Source organism: Podarcis cretensis (assembly GCF_951804945.1).
Source record: "Podarcis cretensis genome assembly, chromosome: 12".
NCBI classification, from domain to species: Eukaryota; Metazoa; Chordata; class Lepidosauria; order Squamata; family Lacertidae; genus Podarcis; species Podarcis cretensis.
The window spans coordinates 1404268-1429463 of record NC_137181.1 but is presented as its reverse complement, the minus strand read 5'-3'; the positions used below and the strand labels follow the sequence as shown (position 1 = coordinate 1429463).

The 25196-nt window shown below is 50.2% G+C and overlaps 2 protein-coding genes across 2 annotated transcripts; both read right to left on the bottom strand.

The window, feature by feature from the left end:
- Positions 1-658: 658 nt before the first annotated feature.
- Positions 659-11321, bottom strand: LOC307199113 (stonustoxin subunit beta-like). The gene is made up of 3 exons (XM_079946753.1): positions 11074-11321; positions 5430-5567; positions 659-3317 (listed from the first exon to the last, which is right to left on the bottom strand). The coding sequence occupies exons 1-3, from the start codon at positions 11249-11251 to the stop codon at positions 1573-1575; spliced, it is 2061 nt and encodes a 686-aa protein (XP_079802879.1). The 5' UTR covers positions 11252-11321; the 3' UTR covers positions 659-1572.
- Positions 11322-14082: 2761 nt separating this feature from the next.
- On the bottom strand, positions 14083-24712 carry LOC307199167 (uncharacterized protein). The gene is made up of 7 exons (XM_079946885.1): positions 24564-24712; positions 21880-22082; positions 20707-20814; positions 19201-19329; positions 18766-18870; positions 18296-18418; positions 14083-16055 (listed from the first exon to the last, which is right to left on the bottom strand). Exons 3-7 carry the CDS (start codon positions 20738-20740, stop codon positions 14785-14787), a joined length of 1662 nt encoding a protein of 553 aa, XP_079803011.1. The 5' UTR covers positions 20741-20814; positions 21880-22082; positions 24564-24712; the 3' UTR covers positions 14083-14784.
- Positions 24713-25196: the final 484 nt, after the last annotated feature.

The following is a 25196-nucleotide window of genomic DNA, read 5'->3' as shown; positions in this document are numbered from 1 at the left end:
GGTGAGCATACTTCTCCCCTCCCCATTTTTTATTCTCACTACAACCCCGTGAAGTAGACTTTGCTGGGGGAGAAAGAGGGAGAGATTCTTAAGGGAGATTCACGAGGTTTGAACTGGGGTCTCCCCAGTCTTAGCCTGAGACTCCAACCCCACACTTGGGGGCCTCATTACTGCATGTCTGGGTTGGTTGGTTGTGGGTGCTTTTTAAAGAAGATTACAGACAAGTAAGTGAAAGGTATAATCATCAGTAGTGCAGAACAAGAAGTGTGGTTCACCTGATTTACAAGATATGCAGAAACATACATCTATAATTGAACACATCAGAGACATTGGAGTACCAAGAATAAAACGCTCTATATTACATCATGGGGAAAAATTACACCAATTAAATGTTACTTAGCCCAAATTTCTTGAGAGACTTGTGGAAAGGACAAAAGTAGATTTTCCTTTTTTTTTTCATGTATTCAAGAAAATCCCACCAAACGGAGACAAAAGCAATTGCCTTTTTTTTTTACTTTCAAAAAATGAGTGTGCCGCTAGGTTTTTCATGTAATGCGATGGTCCATATCCACCATAATGAGGTGTTAATTTCAGACAATGTTTTCCATCTTTGGGCAATCGACAGTCCTGCAGCAATAAGAAAGTAATTCAACAAATCTTTTATTTTGCATTTTTATTCTCTACTAATAGTAATAATAATACCAACTGGGGCAAGAACAAAATTTTCTTTTGGGATCTTATTTATTTCACCAAAAACCCTCTGTCAAAACTGCTGCACCACCGTGCAGTTCCACCAAGGGTGGTGGTAGGTGCCCTTCAGGCCACAATTCCTCCAGCCACCCAGAGATGCACTTGAGGACATTACTGTGTTTGTGTTGAAGGTACTCGGTTATCTCTTTAGACCAGGCTTCCTCAAACTCGGCCCTCCAGATGTTTTGAGACTACAATTCCCATCATCCCTGACCACTGGTCCTGCTAGCTAGGCCAAAAACATCCAGAGGGCTGAGTTTTGTGAAGCCTGCTTCAGACCTTCTGCATTCCCCATTCTGTCCCAGGGGCTTCAACATTCTGGGCACATTCTTAATACAGTCCAAGGAAGCAGATTCTCCCCCACCTTATCCTATTGCTCAACATCCTCTTCATGCTCAGGGTTGATCCAAACATCCTCTGGTCCCTCTGTTTTACCTTGGGGAAAACCGCTCTTTAGAGCTCTGTTGGAACAAACAGCAATCTGGGTATTCTACAGATTGATGTTTGCTCCAATCTAGCTAAAGAATGGGTTTTCCCTGGGAAAGGAGGGGGGCAGGGGGGAAACTGCTTGGACTCGTGCTTTCTTGGCATGGGACAAGGGTGGACAAGCCCTCATGGAGTTTGAAGGGGTCCTGAGGGTCATCTAGCCCAACCCCCTGCAAGGCAGGAATCTCAACTAAAGTATCCTGCTCAGATGGCCATCCAGCCTCAGCTTGGAGACCCCCAAGGACGGAGAGTCCCCCACCTTCCACCACTTTGACTGCCTTGGCATCTTGGGCTATCCATCAATGCATATGACAGCGTAACTTGCCAAAGCAGGAACTAGGCCTTCTGGGCTGGTTTCCCTGGGGGGCTTGAACGGCAGGTGGTCTCCACCACCCTGCTCACATCACTGAACGGACTGAGGCCTGTTTTGGTCTCTACAGCATATCTAAATTCATATTTTGTTTCTGGCTTCAGTCCTGTGACCCAAAACTTTTCCTGACTGCCTTTTACGTGTGCAAACACCCATTTTTCCTCCCCCAGAACTCTGTGCTGGACATAATATCCCGAGATCACCCCTTTCTCAGACTCTGCCGGCTTAAATGTCAGCTGGAACCGGTCCCAGGAGACAGCATCCGCCAGCAGAGGGCGAGGTTTAGAGAGAAGGTCTAATTTGGTTCCTTCCAGAGACCCACTTTGGTATCGGATGATCACAGCACCTGGATCACTCTTATCGGCCTGCGAGGTCACCACAAACTGAGCCTCCCCAGGCTGAGAAAACAGAGAGTATTCTGCAAAGACCATGGCTGCCTTCTGGACTCTCTTTAGTAGGTCTTCGTCCTCAAACCACGGAGCAAAGCTCTTGTCTCCTGCAGAAGTCTCTGGCTTGAGTTCGGATACTTGATCCAAGGCTGCGTTTAACTTCTCCAAGTAGGGCTCCTTCGCTTGCAATGAAGTGAACGTAAATGCAAGGACGATGTCAATTTTGTGATCAAGCACCCTCTTCACCACGTCATCCTGGGAGGATACCTTCCCCTTTGACAAGCCCAGAAAGAAGTTGACGTAATAGATCTCTCGGAATTTCAGATCCAAGAATTTGTGGAGCCACTGGCTTCTGAACGCCGACTGCTGGTGCTTCCTCAGGGTGTCCCCCAAGGCACCTTCTTGCGCTGCTCCGGCACGAATCGCAGGCAAGAGCTCTGCCACCTGCTTCTGCAAAGCCCGCCTGTACTGCCGGCACAGATTTTGGAACTGCAGGATTTTCTTATGGATTTCTGGGAAGACGGTGGCAGTTGGCTCCTCCAGGAGGTCGTTGCACCTCCTGTCTACTTCCTCCAGCTGCTCCAGAGCTTCCTCGACGTCAGAGATCAGCTTAGAGCTGACCTGACGCACGAGCCTTGCAGCCTTGGACTCCAGCCTGTTCAGTGGGTACAGCCAGACTTTCAGAGGCACTGCCTTCTCCCCTTGGTCACCCAGCATTTTGGGGAGGTTGGAATATACTTTCAAGGCTTCCTCGTAGCTGGTTGGGTTGCTTTCTAGCGCAATGTCCCCATGGAAGGTACAGCTGAATTTTTCAGCCACAGCCTTTTTCTCACCTTCCAGCTTGGTCTCTTCCTTTCCTTGGCAAACCAGAGGAACTTTGACCACCTTCAAGTGGAGTTCGGCTTGAATATCTCGGACTCTCTCAGAGGAAGAAGACATTTGGTCAAACACAAAGAAGGCGTGGGCTCCATACAGGATGCCAACGACCACGTGGGTGCCCAGCCCTTCGCTGAAGACCTCTGGGTAAGTGATATGTTGCAGCCCCATCTGGTGCATGGTCAGCTGCTCAAAATGTGTGGTGGCCGAGTACTGGAGGGTCATTCGGGCCTGGCGTGTGGACTTCCGGGCATCCAAGAGAAATTTGGCTGATCCATCCACCTTGACCAACCCTGCCAAGAAACTGGCCTTCAATGATCCTGAGACATTCAGTGCATGGGTTTTGCGGGAGGTCGTGTCGGATTCAATGACTTGCGTTGCAGTGTTGGGCTGTGGCCGCGCATCAATGTTCTCCTTCAGCACCCCTGGATCCCACAAAGTGACGCCTGCAATTGAACAGAGACGCGGCGAGAGGTCAGTGCAATGGAATGTGGAATTGCATGTGAAATATTGGATGCTCTGTTATGTGCAATCACTTTGCCAATGTGTATGCAGACAGTTCTATTGTGGTTGCAAAAGAATATGACAATCCGCATCTTCCTAGGTTTGGCCACTGGGAGACAATAAAGACTTATGCAACATAAGAACATTAGAAGAGCATCTGCTGGATCAGGCCAAAGGGGCCCATCTAGTCCAGGATCCTGTCCTCACGGTGGCTGACCAGATGCTAGATTTGGCTATGTGCTACCATCACTGATGGCAAGTGAAGTCCAATGGAGAGTGAGGGCAGTGTGATGTAAACGAGCATAAGAGTCTTGCTGGACCCTTCTAGTCCAGGATGCTGTTCTCACAGTACTGCCTCCATCTGTGATAACCGTAATGGCTAATAGCCATCAAGAGCTCACTCCAGCTGTTTGGGTGCACAGCTCCCGTCAGCCCCAGACAGTACAGCTGTATGATGCTGTGGGGCGGTTGGGAGTCACTGCCGGGTGAAAGGACGGAAAGCAATATAATAATAATTTACTATTTATACCCCGCCCATCTGGCTGAGTTTCCCCAGCCACTCTGGGCGGCTTCCAATCAAGTGTTAAAAACAATACAGCATTAAATATTCAAAACTTCCCTAAACAGGGCTGCCTTCAGATGTCTTCTAAAGAGAAGATAGCTGCTTATTTCCTTCACATCTGAAGGGAGGGCGTTCCACAGGGCAGGCGCCACTACCAAGAAGGCCCTCTGCCTGGTTCCCTGTAGCTTTGCTTCTCACAGTGAGGGAACTGCCAGAAGGCCCTCAGTGTCTGGGCAGAATGATGGGGGTGGAGACGCTCCTTCAGGTATACTGGACTGAGGCCGTTTAGGGCTTTAAAGGTCAGCACCAACACTTTGAATTGTGCTCGGAAACGTACTGGGAGCCAATGCAGATCTCTCAGGACCAGTGTTATGTGGTCCCGGCGGCAAAATCAGTGACTGCACCCCTGATCTCTTCCCTGCCTTCCTGCACTTGAGGCTGAAAAGCAGAGGCTTCTGTTGAGGAGGAGGAAGAAAACTTTAGAGGAAGTGGAGAACAGGTTTGTGTCCGTTTGCATTTCTTGGTACAGAAAGTATTGATCTGATGTGTAGAGATCTTTCCTATTCTAATTAGTTCAAGGGGATATGGGAAGTTTCTCTGTGTGAAAGAAACAAGCAGAAGGTTCATGATGTTTGGGTTATTCCTTCAGAGAAGCAGTCCTGTTAACTCTTTCTGTCACGGTCATGCTGACTATACAGTGGTACCTCAGGTTAAGAACTTAATTCGTTCTGGAGGTCTGTTCTTAACCTGAAACTGTTCTTAACCTGAGGTACCGCTTTAGCTAATGGGGCCTCCCACTGCCGCCGCTGTACGATTTCTGTTCTCATCCTGAAGCAATGTTCTTACCCCAAGTTACCATTTCTGGGTTAGCGGAGTCTGTAACCTGAAGCGTCTGTTACCCGAGGTACCACTGTAATCATAAGGCCAGAAGGAGCCTGGGTTTCACTCTTTTCTAGCTCTTCCTTCTGGTGTGGTGTTCTGTATGTAGTGTTAAGTTTTAATCTTATTATAAGTTATTGTAAGTTTAAGTTAAGTCTGCTGCAAATGGACTTCTTACGGGCAGTGCCAATCCTGAATGCATTTGTGACCATTTCGCTCAGTTGCCTTCAGTAACAGTAAAGCTCTGCTGGATGAAGTATTCATCGCCTCTGGTCTATTTTTTGGGAATCCTGCAACGTGTTTAAGTTTTTACTCTGCTAATTATACATTGGAGTTCTGCTCTGGATCAATAAGAGTAGAATTCCATGACAGTTTTGGTGCCTTCCAGAAAGTGGTATCACCACAACACCACAAACTGGAGATGAAATGTTGATGGCCAAATAAAATCCCAAGACTCTCCGGCCACCACCTTTGAGACCTTCTTAGAGGGTTTAAGAGTAAAGAGGGGTGCCACCCCCCACCACTACCCAGCCCCCATAATGGCTCATGGTGGTTTGCCAGAAAATCTCCTTCTCTCTGGGCACCGGGAGAGGCAGAGGGATCGTCCATTTACCTGGGATGAGGTTGTCCCTTCGGCAGTCGTAGAGCATCCCCAGCTGGAACGGGCGGCCGAGAGCTGCCATCTCGATCACCTGCTCTTCTTCAGCCATTGCTTCACCCGGGTTGCTGCCTGGGCCCAGGGGTGGCTTTTCTGCAAGAGATGGGACAGGAAAAGAACGGCAAGAGGTGAAAGTTCTAAAGAAGCACAAGAGGTGGAGAAACAGAGTCCTCCTGGGAAGACTACCTGGCCATTCCTCTGACTCTTTCCCTTCATTACGTTGACCAAAAGTGGTTGAGGATTTTCCAGCTTCCAAGATTCACCTGGCTTTGCCCCTGATAGATCTGCGCTTTGCGCCGCAGAGGAGCTAAAAGCCTAGCATGCTCCCTCTTCCATGTGACAGCCCTTGAGATATTTGAAGGTGGCTGTCACGCCTCCTCTCAGTCTCCTCTTTTCTCCATTGTGCCTTATTCCAAAAAGAAACAGGAGTTTGTCAGTTTGCATCTCTTGGTGCAGAAAGTATTGATCTGATGTGTAGAGATCTTTCCTATTCTACTTAATTCAAGAGGGTTCTCTGTGTGAAAGAAACAAGCAGAAGGTTCATGATGTTTGGGTTATTTCTTCTGAGAAGCTGAGTACAACTGGCTTAAAATGGTTCTCTTATCTCTTCTGTCACGGTCATGCTGACTACAATAATAAGGCCAGAAGGAGCCTGGGTTTCACTTTCTCTTTCTGTCTCTTTTCCTTCTGGCGTGGTGTTCTGTACATAGTATGCTTATAATTAAGGTTTTAGTCTTATTATAAGTTATTGTAAGTTTAACTGGATTTCTGATGGACAGTGCCAATCCTGAATGCATTAGATTTGTGACCATGATGCACATTTGCCTTCAGTAGCAGTGAAGCTCTGCTGGATGAAGTATTCATTGCCTCTGGTCTATTCTTACTCCGCTAAGTATACATTGGAGTTCTGATCTGGATCAATATTGAGTAGAATTTCATGACAGAGTTCTGGGCAAGTGCCTGGAACCCCTGGAATCTCACACCGCTTGGAGACTGGGGTGGCGTGCAAAACTATCTTCCTATTTAAATCGCCCTTTATTCATTCATAAGGACTGCGGTCTTGCTGAGGGTTGCATGCAGAGGGTGCTAGATTCAATTCATGGCATTGCTGGGTGGGGCTGCAACCCCAGGAAGCTTCTGCCAGTCCGTCCTGCACTCTGCTGTGCTCGATGGAGCAACTCAGTGCAGAGCAGGTTCCTGTGGGGGGGGGGGAATGGTTGGTCTGCTCTGGATGGGGGCAGCAGTGGGATCTCACTTCCTCTTAAGAAGCAGGTCCTCCCGGATAGACCCAGCACTGCCGATGGAGTCTGAGGGGGCATCAGAGGGCCTTTTTTATCTGCTTGCACTGCTGTGCCAACTGCACCCTTCCTGGAAGAGAGAGGGATCTGGCCCCTGCAGGCAGGCAGGCTGGCCAGATTAGACCAGCAAAGTGTGCTCTGCAGAGGGCTGCCTTTGGAAACGGTCCAGAATGCAGCAGAACCCCACAATGTTATCATCAGAGTCATTTTGCTAGCGGAGTTTCTAGACTGGTCGACATTAAAAGCCCAACAAGGAAACACGTCGTATAAAAGCAAAGTTTTGATAGCTCAAGGATGGAAACATCAAGATCTGCCGACTATCGAGGAATGGCAAACAAAGATGGTAGAGTACGCAGAATTAGCCAGGCTGACCGGACGAATCTGTGAGCAGAATGACCAGACGTTCCAAAAAGACTGGAAGAAATTTATAACTTACCTTGAGAAACACTGTTTACATATAAGAACACTGGCAGGTCTGAGAGAAACCTTACAACGTATAAATGATGAAGCATTCTATGTGAGATTATAGAAAGAACTATGTATAGCTATGAACAGTATGCTGATATAAATCAACATGTAAATATTATAGTGTGGAAACAAGAAAACCAGAAAAGGGGTAGAGGGAAGTGGCAAACCTGAGAGTTTTAGGTTACCAATATTGTAAGGTTGTATAAATATATAATATGAAAATCAATAAAAACAATGGCAAAAAAATAAATAAAAGCAATCTCCCGTAATGAAAACATTCCCGTGGTCACAAGGCTGCCTGCAGCTGTGTGCAGGGAATTAACCATCCTAAACTGGGATTGCCCAAAGGAACGGAAAACCCCCCAGTCGTAGATTGCTGTCCTGAGTTGTACCCTCCAACATTTCTCCAGTGAAAACAGGGATGTCCTAAGGAAAATCGTTAAGCAGTATGTGGAACGAGAACTCCCAGAAGTGCAAGCTGGATTTCGAAGGGGCAGAGGAACCAGAGACCAAATTGCAAACATGCGCTGGATTATGGAGAAAGCTAGAGAGTTCCAGAAAGGCATTTACTTCTGCTTCATTGACTATGCAAAAGCCTTTGACTGTCGACCACAGCAAACTATGGCAAGTTCTTAAAGAAATGGGAGTGCCTGATCACCTCATCTGTCTCCTGAGAAATCTCTATGTGGGACAAGAAGCTACAGTTAGAACTGGATATGGAACAACTGATTGGTTCAAAATTGGGAAAGGAGTACGGCAAGGCTGTATATTGTCTCCCTGCTTGTTTAACTTATATGCAGAATTCATCATGCGAAAGGCTGGGCTGGATGAATCCCAAGCCGGAATTAAGATTGCCGGAAGAAATATCAACAACCTCAGATATGCAGATGACACAACCTTGATGGCAGAAAGTGAGGAGGCATTAAAGAACCTTTTAATGAGGGTGAAAGAGGGGAGCACAAAATATGGTCTGAAGCTCAACATCAAAAAAACGAAGATCATGGCCACTGGTCCCATCACCTCCTGGCAAAGAAGGGGAAGAAATGGAGGCAGTGAGAGATTTTACTTTCTTGGGCTCCATGATCACTGCAGATGGTGACAGCAGTCACGAAAATAAAAGATTCCTGCTTCTTGGGAGAAAAGCAATGACAAACCTAGACAGCATCTTAAAAAGCAGAGACATCACCTTGCCAACAAAGGTCCTTATAGTTAAAGCTATGGTTTTCCCAGTAGTGATGTATGGAAGTGAGAACTGGACCATAAAGAAGGCTGATCGCCGAAGAATTGATGCTTTTGAATTCTGGTGCTGGAGGAGACTCTTGAGAGTCCCATGGACTGCAAGAAGATCAAACCTCTCCATTCTGAAGGAAATCAGCCCTGAGTGCTCACTGGAAGGACAGATCGTGAAGCTGAGGCTCCAAGACTTGGGCCACCTCATGAGAAGAGAAGACTCCCTGGAAAAGACCCTGATGCTGGGAAAGATGGCGGGCACAAGGAGAAGGGGATGACAGAGGATGAGATGGTGGGATAGTGTTCTCGAAGAGACCAGCATTAGTTTGACCAAACTGCGGGAGGCAGTGGAGGACAGAAGTGCCTGGTGTGCTCTGGTCCAGGGGGTCACGAAGAGGCGGACACGACTAAACGACTAAACAACAACAAAAGGAAAATCGGGACCTTCCAGGTCAAATCAGTAACTGGGATGGGCTTCTGTAAATCTGAGACTGTCCCTGGAAAATAGGGGCCCTGGGAGGGTCTGCTGCCTTATACGTTAGGTGTCACCACACTGAAGGAAGTTCCTAATCTGTGCAACTGACTGAGGTGCTGTGAGAGCCGTCTTCAAATATCTGAAGGGCCTCACATGGAAGATGGAGCTGGCTTGTTTTCTGCTGCTCCAGAGGGTGGGACTCGAACCCATGGATCCAAATTGCAAAAAAAGGAGATTCCGACTAAACGTTGGGAGTAACTTTCTGTGAGAGTGTAACTCGGATGCGGCAGACTCTCCTCCCTTGCAGGTTTTTAAGCAGAGGTTGGGTGGCTGGTCAGGGATCCTTGAGCTGCGATTCTTGCATTGCAAGGGGTTGGACTAGATGGCCCTTGGGGGTCCCTTACCTCTCTACCATTCTGTGTGCCCAGTGCCACCGGCAGGTTCTCAGCAGCAGCCCACAGTATTTTAATATTTTGTTGGAAGTCACCCAGAGTGTCTGGGGAAGCCCAGCAAGATGGGTGGGGTATAAATAATAAATTATTATTATTATTATTATTATTATTATTATTATTATTATTACAGGGGTGTCTTTGAGGTTACCTCGTCCCAAGCTGTAGAGGTCTTGCTGAGAGATGGAGGGAACTCGACCCATAACGCTCCCATTGTCCCTCTCCCAAATAAAGGTCCTGCCCCAGGGCTGGTTTGGGGTCTGGATTATCGGCCTCCTCCCTGCAGGGCCTGCAGCCGGGCCCCCAGGACTCCTTCAGGACCCTTCCCCCAAAAGGGAGTTTTAGTGATCAGACATTGTCAAGAAACAGTGGGGGCAAGGTGGGCTTCCTTAAGGGCAGGCACCTGCCTGTGTGTTTGTCTTTTGCCTTTCCTCGCAGGAGCTCAAGGTTCCCTGCATGACCCCACCCTCCATATTATCCGCACAAGACCCCTGTGAGGTAGGCTAGTCTGGGAGTTGGCCCCAGGGTCTCCCCCCCCCCAGCTGGAACTTGGCAGAATTTAGTTCCGGTTCTTCTCCAGTGGAGAGAACAAAGGAGAGATTCATTTCTTTATCTAGAAAAATAGCCCTGGTTGTCCCCAAGATCACCCAGGGATCTTCCCAGCGAAGTGGGTCTATTTGAACCCTGGTCTCTCCCAGGTCCTATTCCAACACGCTAACCACTAGGCCACCGTGTTTCCTCTGACCACAGGTATGCTGACAGCAGCCTGGACCCAGCCAGCCACACATGCAGGATCCCTGCCTAGCTTGAAGAAGCCAAGCGGGGTCAAGGGTCAAGAGAGGATGGGGTCAGCCACAACACTTGAAGGATCCTGTCTATGGTTATTCCTGCGTCGCAGGGGGTTGGACGAGATGACCCTTCATGCCCCCATCCACCTTTATGATTCTATGTCATCAGCAGGAACAGCTGAAACAGACCCTGCAAAAGCAGGGCAGTGAATGAGATACTCTAGCTGGACGTGTGAATTCTCAACGTAATCCAGCCCTGGAGGAGCCCTGCTCCCTCTTTAACCTCGTAAATAAATGTGTTCATGACGGTGTCAGAAAAACTGACGCCTCTGTGTCAGTTCAATCTAGTTCCAACAATTCTTTCTGCCAGCGACCAGCCAAAAGGACTTAATATACTGTATTTACAGCATTTACGTGCCACTTCTCAGTTAAAACAGGCAAAGCTGTTTCCAATAGAAACCCTTCGGATCCAACAGGCTGTAAAAACAGCTCAGTGGCCAGCATGGAGGCGAGGAGCCGCGGACAGTGGACGCTCGGGTTGCGAACGTGATCCATGCAGGAGGCACATTCGCAACCCGCAGCGTTCACAACCTGCAGCACAGCGTCTGCACACGAGCGATTTGGCACTTCTGCGCATGCGCAAAGTGTGATTTAGCGTTTCTGTGCATGCGCAACTGCCAAAACCCAGAAGTAACCCGTTCCAGCGCATGCTCAACTTCCAAAACCTGGAAGTAACCTGTTTTTTCAGGATACAGACGCGCTGAAACCTGGAAGTACTGGAACGGGTTACATCCGGGTTTCAGCACATCCGTAACCCAAAAAACCGCAACCTGAAGCGCCTGTAACCCGAGATATGACTGTATAATCAAAGAGTTTAGCAAAAACAACAACCCCAGACTACTACATGAGATGCATCTCGGAGACCCACCAAGGGGACACGAAGCCCAGAGCCCCCTCCTGTTGTTTCTCCCCCAGCATCAAGAGGTAGACTTCCTCTGAACCTGGAGGTCCCAATGTTCCTAGATCCAGATAGGTCTGTTCTAGAGTAGGTGTGGGTCAAGGACTTCATGGTAGTGGCACCTCCTTCCTTCTCTCTCTGAACTGCGCCCAGTCTCCACCCTTGAATGCCATTCCCCACAGATGCTTCTTACCTGGGAATTCCAGACCTGGGCCTTGCCTTCTGCGCCCGGGATCCAAAACAAAAATATATACACCCCACAGCTAGCACTGGGTGAGGCAGGGCCCACGAGGAGCCGGACCCCACAAATTTAATCCGTTGTCATGAAGTGAACTGCGCCCCAACGTTGCAGCCACAGATCCGAGCCCTGCCAGACTCTCAAGCCGCTTCACCTACAAAAGTGCAAGTTTGCCCCTTGAGATACGTTGTGTGTTCCACCCTGATAAGGCCTGTGCTCAGCCTCACGAGCTCTGGGTGGGGGCCCTGCCTGGGAGGTGGCGCAGCTTGTTTCTCCTTGCCCTCTGAAGGCCCTCCACGAATCTGCCTAAATCTCCAGGTTTAAATCTCCTAAATCCTCCACAAATCTGCCTAAATCCCCTGCGGCAGGGAGTTCCAGGGTTTAACTATGTGCTGCATAAAGGTTTTTCTTTTCTTTTCTCTGCCCTTTCCAGCTTCCAAAGACACAAACATACCAGAAATGGGTTTTCCCAACATCCAAATTAACCCGCCTCCTGACAATATTGCATTTATTCATTGAGCGCCTTTCCGATAGGGAACCTCAAGGCAAAGCACATGGGAATTTCTCAGTGGGTCTCCCATTCAGTGGCTGACCAGGGGACCAGGGTGAGGAGGTCACCATTCACCCCACAGGGAAATCACCAAAGGAAAGTTTGAAAGAATATTGGAGGTTAGATACTCAGGAACAAATTTTAGAAGAAGATTGGGAAAGAATCTTTCCACAACCACCCTTTTTTGCGACCTCTAGGATAATCCAGGAACAGGGGTTGAAGCTGGTACAAAAATAGTATTATACACCGGTAAGGTTCTACTGTATTGTGATGGTTCTAGGGGTTGCTTGTGCGTAAACTGGCGCCACACCTGGCTGGGTTGCCTGAGTGAACCTTTTCTGTCCAGACAGCCACTCGCCCGTGGCTGTCTCAGTCACTGGCAGAATCCGTCAGTGGGCGTTTCTTGAACTTCTTCCAGCAAAGAAGCTCTTTGACGCCCAGTCTCCTCCTACTCTCCCTGCGCGGAAGTCTTCTGCGCAAGGAGGGTGTGGGCAGCGGAGGACCCGTGCTCTCTCCGCTGGTCTCCGGCGAGGAGTCATGGAGCCCCCTCGCCAATTCCCCCATCTGCCCCCCTTCTCCACTGGTGCTACGCTGATTTCCTTCCCCAGAAGATGGGCTGCTTCTCCCCATCCCGGGACACTCCCCGGAATCCCTCTGGAGTCCTCCCTCTCCCTCTGGCTCCGATGGCAGTTCCCTGACATGTATCATATTACAAAATCTGGAAGAAAGAATTGCTGAAGGAAATGTGGAGTGATGGGAACGTACAGTCATATGTGGTGGGATAGTCCGTTACTTAATGAATCTTGGAAACAGATTGGTATAGAAATATCGGGAATTGTGGGAAGGAAGGTGGAAATATCTAAATTAATGGTTTTTATTAGCCTGAGTAGAACCGAGTTAAAAACAAACGAGGAATGCAAATTGGTAATACTGATGGTAACTACAGCCAGACAGGTTATAGCGAGTAACTGGAAAAATGCAGAAGAGCTAGGGGTGAACCAATGGAGGGAAAAACTGAATAATATTATATTTTTTGAATACCTAACTGTGAAGATACACAGAATGAAAGGGTTTAAGGTCAGTGAGAAAGAGGAGGATTGGTTTGAGAAGATATTGAATTATTTGAGTAGGTTTGAACAATTTGGGGCAATTAAAATGTTAAAAGTTAAATAAACCTTGTGGAAGGAGAGGTGTTAAGGTATATAGAAGAGTACATATGGTTGATTTGAATATGTTATTATGGAATATTATTGAATATGTATATTATTGAATATTGCATACCCAAAGTACAGTGGTGCCTCGCAAGACGAAAAGAATCCATTCCGCGATTCTCTTCTCTTTCGTCTTGCGAAGCAAGCCCATTGACAGCTTAGCGGATTAGCGCTATTAGCGGCTTAGCGGCTATTAGTGGCTTAGAAAAAGGGAGAAAAAAGCGAAAAAAATCGCAAGACTCGCAAGACGTTTTCGTCTTGCGAAGCAAGCCCATAGGGAAATTCGTCTTGCGAAGCGCCTCGAAAAACGGAAAACCCTTTCGTCTAGCGGGTTTTTCGTCTTGCGAGGCGTTCGTCTTGCGGGGCACCACTGTATCAGCCTCTTGGGGGGTTTCACTGTTTCCATTTTGGTGATTGGTAAAAAACAACAACAAAAAAACACCATTCACCCCACAGGCGAAAGAGGGGTTGGCAGGTGCCACCAACCAGGAGCTGCAAACCCCGTTTCCTTGGCCTGTGCAACCTGAAATCAAAACTGTTACTAGCAGATAACTTTTGGGTTCAAAAGAAAATAAAACATCAGGCGGCTGGGCAGCCCCATTTCTCGGCCGGAGTGCCTCACTGGGGTTGCAGGACCAACAATGGAATAAACTTGCAATAAAGGAGATTCCAACTAAACACTGGGGAAAACTTTCTGGCAGCAAGAGCTTTTCTACACTGGAAAGTGCTGGACTCTCCACCACCCACCAGCGATTCTTGAACCGGGATTCCTGCATTGCTTGGGGTTGGACTAGATGCTCCTGGGGTGCCCCTTCCAGCTCTGTAACTCAGTTTCTAAATTTTAGAGCCCCTAGAGCGTCCCTGGATCAAGACTCTCTTGCCCACCCCCCGCAGGGTCCAAACAGAGGCCATTTCCCAAGCAGTCACATTCAGCCACTTCCGATTTCATCATCGTTGGTTTATTTGCTTTCAGCTATCTCAAAAACTGTACCAGGGGAGGGGGGAAGAGGGGAGTTTTTGCTACTTTTTCACTCACTCTACTGCTTGTCCTTCAACCACCACTTTAATCTTCCAACGAACATTTCCTTGAAGCGCCTCAAGCCTAGCATTTCGAGCTATTAAAAAACATCAACGAATTTGATCATGCCATCTTCACCGGCATCTCCTATAATTGAAAACTAACCTGGACTTCAAACGAGCCTATCAATTTATCGTCCCGATTCACACACACCCTCCTCTTCCCCCCGCCCCCGATAAAACCACCGGCCAAAGCAAAAGCCCCCCTACCCCGCCCTCTGCGTCCCCCAAGGGGCAAGTGCATCGCTGCTCCCGAACTCTCCGAGAGTTTGGGAACCAACCAAGCTGCAATTTGCTACAGCGAGGAAGACGTTAACAGACAGCTGTCAGTCCGCTGGGGCATGGCCTGCAGTTATAGCTTTGTCCTGAAGTCGTGGCCCACAGCCAACATTTGGAGACCCACGGCCCGGGTGCCCCACAAAAGAGGAAAGTTTCCTCTGCTCCGTTCGTCCGCCCATCTTTGGGCGCCAACCCCCGTGAGATCTCTGGGGCCAGGAGGTCTTCCGGTTGCCCGCTTAACTGATAAATTAAAACAGCCCCTTCTCTCTCTGCCTCCTCCCGGGTCCCGCTAAGGGTCTGTGAAGCCTGCCTCCTGTTTGAATTTTGCCAGGGTCTCCATGGGTGAGCAGGAGAGCAGCAGAGGGTGCACCTGCAGGAAGGGGTTCAGGTTACCCCCGTCGTCTCCGTAGCACGGCAGAAGCCGGCTCTCGGCGTGCGCCGCCTGGTGCGCCTTGAGCTCCTTGCGCTGCCCGAAGACGGCGCCGCACTCGGTGCAGGGGTAGACGCGCTCGACCGTGTGGGTGAGGTGGTGTGTCCTCAGGTTCCCCTTGTACTTGAAGCTCTTTCCGCACTCGAGGCAGGTGAAGGGCCTCTCGCCGGTGTGGATGCGCCGGTGCTTCATGAGGGTGGTCTTGAGGTTGAAGGTCTTGCCGCACTCGCCACAGACGAAGGGCCGCTCGCCCGTGTGGATGCGCTGGTGGGTGATGAGGGTGCTCTTGCGGTTGAAGCTCTTGCCACAGGCCGTGCACTCGAAGGGCTTCTCGCCCGTGTGGATGCGCTGGTGCTTGATCAGCTCCCCGTTGTGGCTGAAGCACTTGCCGCACTCGCCGCAGGCAAAGGGCCGCTCGCCCGTGTGGATGCGCTGGTGGCGGGTCAGGTCCCCGTTGCGGCTGAAGCTCTTGCCGCACTCGGCGCAGCCGAAGGGCCGGTCCCCCACGTGGATCTTCTGGTGGAGGATGAAGGTCTTCTTGGCGCAGAAGCCCTTCCCGCACTCGCCGCAGACGAAGGGCCGCTCGCCGCGGTGGATCTTCTGGTGCGTGACGAAGTTGGCCTTGCGGTTGAAGGCCTTGCCGCAGTCGGCGCACGAGTAGGGCTTCTCGCCCGTGTGGATGCGCTGGTGCAGCACAAAGGTCTGCTTGGAGCAGAAGCTCTTGCCACACACGGTGCACTCGAAGGGCTTCTCGCCCGTGTGAATGCGCAGGTGGCGCATCAGGTCCCCCTTCTGGCTGAAGCTCTTCCCACACTCGGAGCACGGGAAGGGCTTCTCCCCCGTGTGCACCCGCAGGTGCGTCACCAGGTTGCCCCGGTGCTGGAACCGCTTGCCACACATGCTGCAGGCGAAGGGGCGGTCGCAGGCCGCGTGGCTCTTGGGGCGCCGCGCTCCCTCGGGGGTGCCGGCAGGGTCCGGCGGGGTCCGAGGACGGGGCTTCTCCCGAGGCGGTTTCTTCTGCTCCGGACCAGCTTGCTTCGCCCACTGGCTGCCACTGCCCTTGCCGCTGCGGACACTCTGGGAGGAGGCGGCTGCTTCCACTCTCCTCCGACTCGGCTGGATGTCGCCATCTGGTGGTGAGGAAGGGAAAGGGCAAGGCATCAGAAGACAAGACAAGAGGTTTGAAATGAAATGAAATTTCTTACGGTCCCAGACCAGCTTCACATACCGTACTAAGCAAACATTAAAACACAATAGAATTAAGTTTGAATTAACTATCGAATATAACAATAAACAATATGAATATGACAGCCATTAGAAATGCGGTTTAGGTCTTAGTCTCTAAAATATTATCTAGAGTTTGCATCTGAGGCCTTAGTCTTTGTAATAGCACAGCTTGTTCCCTGAGTTTTATGGCAGTCGTGCAAAATTTGGCCTCCCTTAGCGTGATCTCTGGATCCTTATCCTCTATCAGGAATTTTAAGTGATAAAATGTTTAAAAGGACTTTCCCAAAAAAAGCAGAGTCCTTTTCATTGGGGATAATTCAGACGGAAATTCCCATGTGTCAAAAAAGGTTATTTCTGTATGCCACTACTGCGGCCCATATTTTGTTGGCCCCAAAATGGGAAACAAGCGAGGTCCCAACCAAAGAAGAATGGCAACTTAAGCTGACAGAATATGCGCAGCCTGCAGATTTAACATATAGAATAAGATAACAAGAAGAACATATGTTTAGAGAAGATTATAAAACGCTTATTGAATATATAGGGGGGAAATTGTGTACACTTGAAAACACTGGTGGCATTAAGATAAATTCAACAGTGTAAATAAGTTTTGATAGATGCAATGATGGAATGCTGAATGGTTTAGTTTTTGTAAACTAAGATATGGAAAATGAACCATGGAAAGAGAAGCAGGAACTCATTTATATTTTAAGGATGTTTAAATGAGTATTTTAAATTGTAAAACAGAAAATGTAACAAAAATTATATATAAAAAGAAGAAGACAAGAGCTGGGCATTTGGCAGGAATCAGAATGCTTCTGCAGAAGCAGCACAGCTAAGTCTGTGACACAGAGATGTATAGTTGGACGGGACCATGGGGATCATCTAGTCCAACCCCAGGCAAAGCAGGAATTTTTCTGCCCAACATGGGGCTCAGACCCACGACCCCGAGATTAAGAGCCTCATGCTCTACCGACAGTTATCCAGGTGTTTTATGGCTTAAAAAAAAGGCATGTATTTAGTGCGAGGTGCATCATGGGAAATTCCAGCATTGCAGGGGGGTTAGACTGCATGACCTTTGGGGCTATCGTCCAACTCCACAATTCTTTGATTCTATGAAATGGCTCTCCAACAGAACATCGAGGTGCAGCCACTTGGTCTGCATGTCTGTTTGTGAGGCAGTATCAGTGAGCCTCTGAGCATGCGCAGACTGCGCGTTTGGGAGTATGGAGAGGCAGGCAGTTAAAGCAGCTAAGCTGAGGTTCGGAAAAGAGCAGGCAAAATGATCCGGGGGTGGAGAAACTCCCGGATGAGGAAACACAGCAGCGCTGGAGAGTTTTTAGTTTAGGGAAAAGGCAAGTGAGAAGCAACATGATAGAAGCTTATAAAATTATTTTCTGGCCTGCAGAAAAGAGGCTGGAGGAAAGTTTTTCCTCCCTCTCTCCTAACACCAGAACTTGTGGAAATGGCAATGAATGTCGGGAGATTTGGGACAGGAAAAAGAAAGTCCTTTGTAATGCAGCACATTGTTAAACTGTGGAACTCACTCCCACGGGATTATTATTTGTTAAATGTGTATACCACCCTATACCTGCAGGTCTCAGGACAAGTACAATGTAAAATCACAATATAAAAACACTAGGGCCCTGCAGGATTTAACCTCCTTCCGTCGGGCCTGTAAGACAGAGCTATTCCGCCTGGCCTTTAATTTGAATTCAGCCTGATCTTTTATTTCCCTTCTCTTCCCTCCCCTTTTATGAAGATCACCTGCTCTGAGACCCCACAGCTAATTCCCCCCTGGCCTCCTCGCTGGCCCAAGTAGGACCAATTCAGCCATCTAGCCCTGGGGATTATCTAATGCTTATTTCCCTTAAATTGATTTTTGCATTTTATTGTTCTTCATGTTTTCATATTGTATTTTATGCTGCTTTTATAATTAAGTGTTTTAAATTTGTTGTTAGCCGCCCTAAGCCCCGTATTTGAACAGGGAAGGGTGGGGTATAAATAAAAATTTATTATTATTATCATCATCATCATCATCAGACACATAATAAAAACAATAACAAAGAAGACCTAATTGACACGCACGCCCCCCGACACTCCTGCACTTCTCCTTCAGCTAAGATGGAAGAGTCGCAGAACTCACCCATGAGAAGGGTACCATGGGTTGCTCCTGCTCCCATCTCTCCTGGGGGACACACAAAGTCTTCTTCCTCCTCCTCCTCCTCCTCTGGCTCCATCTTCACAATAACGTCAGGTCGGATGTCGGCTGTATGGAGGGAGAGAGAGAGGATTCGGCAGGGATTCTTCAGCTGCCATTTCTGCTCTGCAGGGGGTTGGACTAGATGACCCTCAGGGTCCCCTTCCAACTCTCCAACCCTTTGGTTCTGTGAGGCAAGGGGCTGCAGCATCCGGGAGCCCCTCTGCCCGGACAGAAGCACCCCCAAATCAGCCAGCCTGCGAGGCTTGGCCATGCGCCTTGACAGCCTTCCTCACAGCCACAAACGGGCTATGGGGCAGAGACCCAGCTGCCCCAAAGAGGCCTATAATAGCCCACCTCCCACCACAGACACCTCGCCCCTCACGCCAAAAGCAGCACAGGCTTCCTGGACTCACAGGAGTCCGTGTCGTCGCCGGATTCCCCGCCGCTGTAGTCCCACGGCTCTTCTGCATACGAGTCGTCCTCTGGCTCCATCTTGATGGCCACCTCTGGCTTGATCCCTGAAAGAGGAGAAAAAATCCAGGAGTCTCATTTACTGCTCTGGCCAGGTGCCCTCTTGGGGGGCACAGACCTCTGCCTCTGACACACAGTTCTGAACAAGGGGGGCTTGCGCCCCAAAAGATGAGTTTGCTAAGACAGCAACTGCTGTTCTTAGTAGCTCAGAGAAGGTGTGGGAACCTTCAAGTTTAGGAGTGCAAAGGGGCCAGCGGGCACCGGGTGCCACCCATAGCCTACTCCAGGGGGCCCCTCACTTTGTGCTGGGTGTCCTGGGGGGCTGCGTCATGCACCCCTCCACCTGCTCCCCAGGGAGGAACACCAGCCCCTCTCACCTGCCGGGGAGTCAGGAAGCGGCTCCCTCTCTGCCTCCGCCGGGTCCTGGGGGCACCCGATGCGCAGCTCCTCCTCAGGCTCCACCTTCACCACCACTTTGCGTCCCGAGGGAGCAGCCCAGCCGGCAGCTGCAAGGAGGAAGAATATTATATTAATTTATATGTGCAGCCGAAGCCGTTACCAAGAAACCCCCCAAGATACACATGACAAAATAAAATGCATCCCACAGTTATTGAAACCAGGCCTTCCGTTGCGGTGGGGGGGGGGCAGAGTTTCTTCACCAGAAGAATTTAACTTATCCCTAAGTTGCCGTTCTAAAGGCAAAACAACCCTCACCTTTTCAGAGATGTGAGGAGCCCTGTCCCCGAATAAACAGTTAATCATTTCCCTCTCCAACATTTGCCTTTTGCTGCTGTCAGCCTCCTCTGGACTAAGGATATGGGAGCCAGGTCTGTGCCACCCCAACCCCCCCTCCCTTTGAGCTGCATTGTGCTAGAACCTTTATTGTTGGTTAATTCTTGTTTCCCATGTACAGTGGTACCTCGGGTTAAGCACTTAATTCGTTCCGGAGGTCCGTTCTTAACCTGAAACTGTTCTTAACCTGAAGCACCACTTTAGCTAATGGGGCCTCCTGCTGCCGCCGCAACACCTGAGCACGATTTCTGTTCTCATCCTGAAGCAAAGTTCTTAACCCGAGGTACTATTTCTGGGTTAGTGGAGTCTGTAACCTGAAGCGTCTGTAACCTGAAGCGTATGTAACCCGAGGTACCACTGTATTCATGTACTGAAGGAGCTCGGGATGTTTAACCTGGAAAAGAGGAGACTGAGAGGAGATGTGTTGCTATCTTCAAATATCTCAAGGTCTGTCACAGGGAAGTTTGTTTTCTCCTGCTCTGGAGGGTAGGACTCGAACCCGTAGCTTCAAGTTACAAGAAAGGAAATTCCGACGAAACAACAGAAAGAACTTTCCAACAGTTAAGAGATGTTCGGCAGTGGAACGGTCTCCCTTGGGAAGTGGTGAACTCTCCTTCCTTGGAGGTTCTTCAAGAGAGTTTGAATGGCCATCTGTCTTGGATGCTTTAGCTGAGATTCCTGCATTGCAATGGGCTGGACCCTTGGAGTCCCTTCTATGATTCCAAACCTTTATTTATTTCTTTTCTGCAATACTGAATTTATTCTGCGTTGGCCAAATTGCTGGGTTGTTGGGGGTTTTTTTTGCTCATTTTTGGATTTGCCAAAACGTTCTGCATTTTGCATATTTGCATTTCCATTGCTCTGCATTTGGAGGTTGGGGCTGTTTGCTGTAAGCTGCCTTGGGCAAAAGCTCATGGTGGAAAAGCAACCTACAAGTCAATCAAATAATCTTGGATCCCCCTAGGAGGGTATTAAAACAAATCAGACTGAACAGGGAGTGTGTTTAGGCCCCGTTCTGCATCTCTGCCCCTGGCAAGCTGGGCTCCTGCGACTCACAGAGGGCTCAGGAGGGATGTCTCCCCGTTACTGACCTGGGCTGGGGGGCTCCAGACTGTTGTCCTCCATCTCCTCTCCTGGGGGGGGTAGCCTCCCCTCTCGGTCTGCTCCTACGGCTAATGGGGGCTTCACATCAACACCACCTGCCCAAGAGGAAGGGAGGGAATTTGATTTGATTTATTATATTTCTATGCTTGCATGTCATTCCAATAAACCCCAAATTCCAAACAATAAATAACAACAACATGACAGAACATTTCAGAAGATGGGGCTGCTTGAGAGTAGTGGAAAATTGATTTCTACAATGTACATGTTACTAGAATGGGGTGCTAAAGATGAAATGGTTAAATAAACACGATACAATAGCCTAAAGACTCAGGTCATAATTTGGATAGGGATTCCATGGAGAAGTTATGGGGAAAGGATATGAAGTTTACTGCTTTTTATACACTTGGAGGAAATTATTTCAAAATGATATACAGGTGGCATTTAACACCAAATGAACTAGCCAAGATGTAGAAAATGCTGGAAATGTAAGCAGATAGATGGGCCATTCTTCCATATGTGGTTGATGTGTAAAAAAGCGAAAGGCTTTGGGGAAATGATATTTCTATGTTCCCCAGATAGGCATGTGATAGGAGCTGAAGCTCTCAGAGTTTTCCTGCATGTTTGCTAGAGAAAACTCTGCTGGAAATATGAAGGACGTCTGCAAGTCTGAGTTCCAATGCTCAGAGACAATTTTAAGCTAGACTAAAGTAAGTCTTTGTAACTGAATGACCATTTTAAGCCTGCATGAACATAGCTGCTGTATCTGGTTCTGTATTCCGAGTGAGTGAATCAGTATTAGAAACTAGGTGCCAAATGGCTCCTTAAACCAAGGTTGGAGTCACCAAAACGGAATGCCTGGTTAATATTTTGGGGACAGACAGCTTTGAAGTCTTTATTTTTCAAATGATGGACCGACTGCGATTGTCTGCCTTAAAGCACCCTGGATTACTTAAACGAAAAGGCTAAAACTAACCTATCTAAGCTTCCCTTCTTAAGCTGCACAGGGGTGCACTCTGCTGAACTCACAAACGAGAGCAAGGAAGGATAATATCTAACAAATATACCCTCTCTTAGCCTCCCTATCCACATCCCTCCATAGAGGACCCCTGGGGTCGCTTCCAGCCATACAATTCTGTGATTCCACAGCTCTCAGGACTCACCAAAGGGGAACAAGAGACATGGAACTCACAGCCTCAAAGAGCCAACTTGCCTGGTGCACAACATCAACGCACCACAACGCTAAGCCCCACACGGTGTGGGGGTGCCTGCCCAGCGCTCTCTGGACCACATCACTGGGGCCCTTGTTGCTCCCATCACCCCGTTGCCTGATGTGGCTTCACTGAACATGCGCAGAGCTCCATCCCTGTGATGAGGAGAAACAGGAGGAAGAAGGAAGGAAGGAATTGTACATCAGGCCTGCGACTGCCTGCAATTTGGGAAAGGGGGAGGCAAATTTATTTGTTTGATTTGTACACAACCCTTCATCTGAAGATTTGAGGGCAGTTCACAGCATAAAAATACAAAATAAAAACATTGGACTAGGTGAGGCTTGGGCCCCTCCCAACTCTTTAGGACCAAGTTTGGCCAGCCACATTATAAGGAAGAGGAGAATTAGAGGAAAGTAGCTTTTTTATTATTGTTATTGTAACTGCTTCATTTGCGAAACGATTGCAATCCTTTGTGCTAAGTTTTCAAAATCATAAGACAAGCATCTGCTGAATCAGGCCCAGTGAACCCAGCCTCCTGTTCTCTCAGTGGCTGACCAGATGCCCAAAGAACAACAACAACAACAATAATATATTATTTGTACCCCGCCCATCTGGCTGAGTTTCCCCAGCCACTCTGAGCGGCTTCCAACAAAGATTAAAAATACATTTAAATGTCACACATTAAAAACTTTCCTAAACCGGGCTGCCTTCAGATGTCTTCTAAAAGTCAGGTAGTTCTTTATTTCCTTGACATCTGATGGGAGGGCGTTCCACAGGGCGGGCGCCACTACCGAGAAGGCCCTCTGCCTGGTTCCCTGTAGCTTTGCTTCTCGCAATGAAGGAACCGCCAGAAGGCCCTCGGCGCTGGACCTTAGCGTCTGGGCAGAACGATGGGGGTGGAGACGCTCCTTCAGGTCTACTGGGCCAAGGCCGTTTGGGGCTTTCAAGGTCAGCACCAACACTTTGAATTGTGCTCGGAAACGTACTGGGAGCCAGTGCAGATCTCTCAGAACCGGTGTTATGTGGTCTCGGCGGCCGCTCCCAGTCACCAGTCTAGCTGCCGCATTCTGGATTAGTTGTAGTTTCCGGGTCACCTTCAAAGGTAGCCCCACGTAGAGCGCATGGCAGTAGTCCAAGCGGGAGATAACCAGAGCATGCACCACTCTGGCAAGACAGTCCACGGGCAGGGAGGGTCTCATCCTGCGTACAAGACAGAGCTGCCCTGGACACAGAACTGCCCTGCGCCTCCATGGGCAGCTGTGAGTCCAGAATGACTCCCAGGCTGCGCACCTGGTCCTTCAGGGGCACAGTTGCCCCATTCAGGACCAGGGAGTCCTCCAAAAGGGAACTTGCTAGCAGGATCCGAGCACAAGAATATTCTGGGCATTCAGAAGCCCTGCTGCCTCGTAGAGCAAGAGACTCCTCCATGTCAGTCCTTCAAGCCACAACTGAGAGCCATCTCCCCACAAAATCTCTCTGGCTCCACCTCCACCTCCACTTATTCCCTGCCTCCAGGCAGCCTCCGCACTTTCGAGAACAGCCCGGCCTTCCCTCGCCTCCCTTTCCCAACCCGCCTGCTGTTATGCAGGGAAACCAAGGCAGAGACCCTTTGCCCCGGACGCAGCCCATCCAGGCCTCTGACCTCCCAAGGCAGCGTGCTGCGGCCCCACAACCAATGGGGGAACTCTGGAGAGGTGTGGGGTGCCCAGGAGCAGCCTTGCAAGGGGGCCTGACCTCACCAAACTTCAGCTGGCAGTGGTTATGAATGCTGGATAACCACAGGAGGGGAGAGTTGAATTTGTATTCGGATCCTGCATCCTGCTGGGCGCTGTGAGAAGAGGAGGCTGGGCTCTATGGGTCCCCCTTTGGCCTGATCCAGCTTCAAGGCTCTCCATATGCAAGTTCTCCTGTGCTGGCAGAACCTCCATGCCAGGGGCAGTCTACCTCTGAATAACCAGCTAATAGGAAAATACTGTTTTCCTTGGGACCCATTTCTGGGCTTCCCATTGATAGGCAGCTCGTTGCCCACTGGCATTTTGACCTCCTGCCCTTGTCTCCCTCCGTTTAGGGCATGTCTATTTAGGTCCATCGCTTTCCATTTCTGCAAACAAGCAAGGCTGTGTCCGTGGCAATTTCACCCCCCAAGTTACTTGTGCTGCACCCCACACATAAAAAGGGAAAGGGAAAGGACCCCCTGGACGGCTAAGTCCAGTCGAAGTTGGGTGGAGGCTTCCCAGGAGTGCGCGAGTGGCACTCTGCACATGCCCAGCAGCCCTCTCGTCCTCAGGTGCCAAATCACACCCCCCCCCAAAGTGCTCTATGGGCAGGAAATCTGGTCCTCGGAATCGGGGCCGAGCTGAGTCAGACCAGCCCTGAACCCAGAGGGGTTTTTGGGGGGGAACCTCCTGGAGCGGGCAAGGGGGGCATCGCCCGAGGGGGCGGGCGGCGGAGACAGAAGAGGCTGCGCCCCCTTGGGCCCGATCCTGCAGGATCCCTGAGGGCGCCCCTCTTGCAGAGCAGGGCAGCCGCGCTCCTGCGCCCCCTTTGCATGCCCCCCTGCTGCGTGGGGGTTTCGCAAGGGGCTTTTCTTGCAAAAGGGGGGGCAGAAGCAGCGCTGGCGGCGGGGGGGGGCTTACCTGGCCTGCAGAGGAGCAGGCGTGGGGGTCGGCCTCCCCGCCAAGGGGGCGCGGGGGGAGCCCGGCCGGCGAGAGGAGGAGGAGGAGGACGGGGAGCAGCTGGCTCTGCCTGGGCCCCTCCGCCCGCCCGCGCGCGCCCGCGCGCGCCCGGCTCTCCGGCTGGTGCCCCTCGGGCTCTGCCTGCCTTTGTTGTGGGCGGGGAGAAGACTACAACTCCCGGCAGCCCCCGCGCCGGCGAGGGCGGGGGGAGGGGTCTGGAGAGGGCGGGGGGAGCGGCGAGAGCAGCACCCAACTCTCCACCCCCCGCCCCCCCCGGTCCCCTGGCCTACCTGGCTGGGGGCGCCCGGGAGAGGCTCCTTCCAAGGGGGCTGCTGCAGACCCCCGCCCCCCATTTCCTGGGTGCGGGTGGGAGCCCCCCTCCCAAGCAACGCCGCCCTCCTGGCTCCCCCACCCAGACGGGGAGGGGGGCTCCGCACGGCACAGTGGGGAGGGATGATGGAGATGCACCCGATGGGTGATCTCTGGGGGTCCGGGAGGGGCCCCTTTCCAGCCTCAGCCGCTTTTGGACAGAGGCGATTGGCCCCATTAAGTCCCTGCCCTGCTCCGCTGCCGACTGGACCGCTGCCATGGGCT

Bases quoted from the DNA above. Each gene is read 5' to 3' on its own strand.
- LOC307199113 (XM_079946753.1), bottom strand. From the start codon at position 11,251: ATGAAGTCCTTGACCCACACCTACTCTAGAACAGACCTATCTGGATCT. The intron at 5,568-11,073 runs GTTGTTGTTTTT...CATCTCTTGCAG, and splicing joins ATCTCATGTAGTAGTCTGGG to AAAAGCCACCCCTGGGCCCA. The intron at 3,318-5,429 runs GTAAATGGACGA...GTTCAATTGCAG, and splicing joins AAGGGACAACCTCATCCCAG to GCGTCACTTTGTGGGATCCA.
- LOC307199167 (XM_079946885.1), bottom strand. From the start codon at position 20,740: ATGGAGGACAACAGTCTGGAGCCCCCCAGCCCAG. The intron at 18,871-19,200 runs GTGAGAGGGGCT...CTCCTCTTTCAG, and splicing joins GCTTCCTGACTCCCCGGCAG to GGATCAAGCCAGAGGTGGCC. The intron at 18,419-18,765 runs GTGAGTCCAGGA...CCCTCCATACAG, and splicing joins CGGCGACGACACGGACTCCT to CCGACATCCGACCTGACGTT.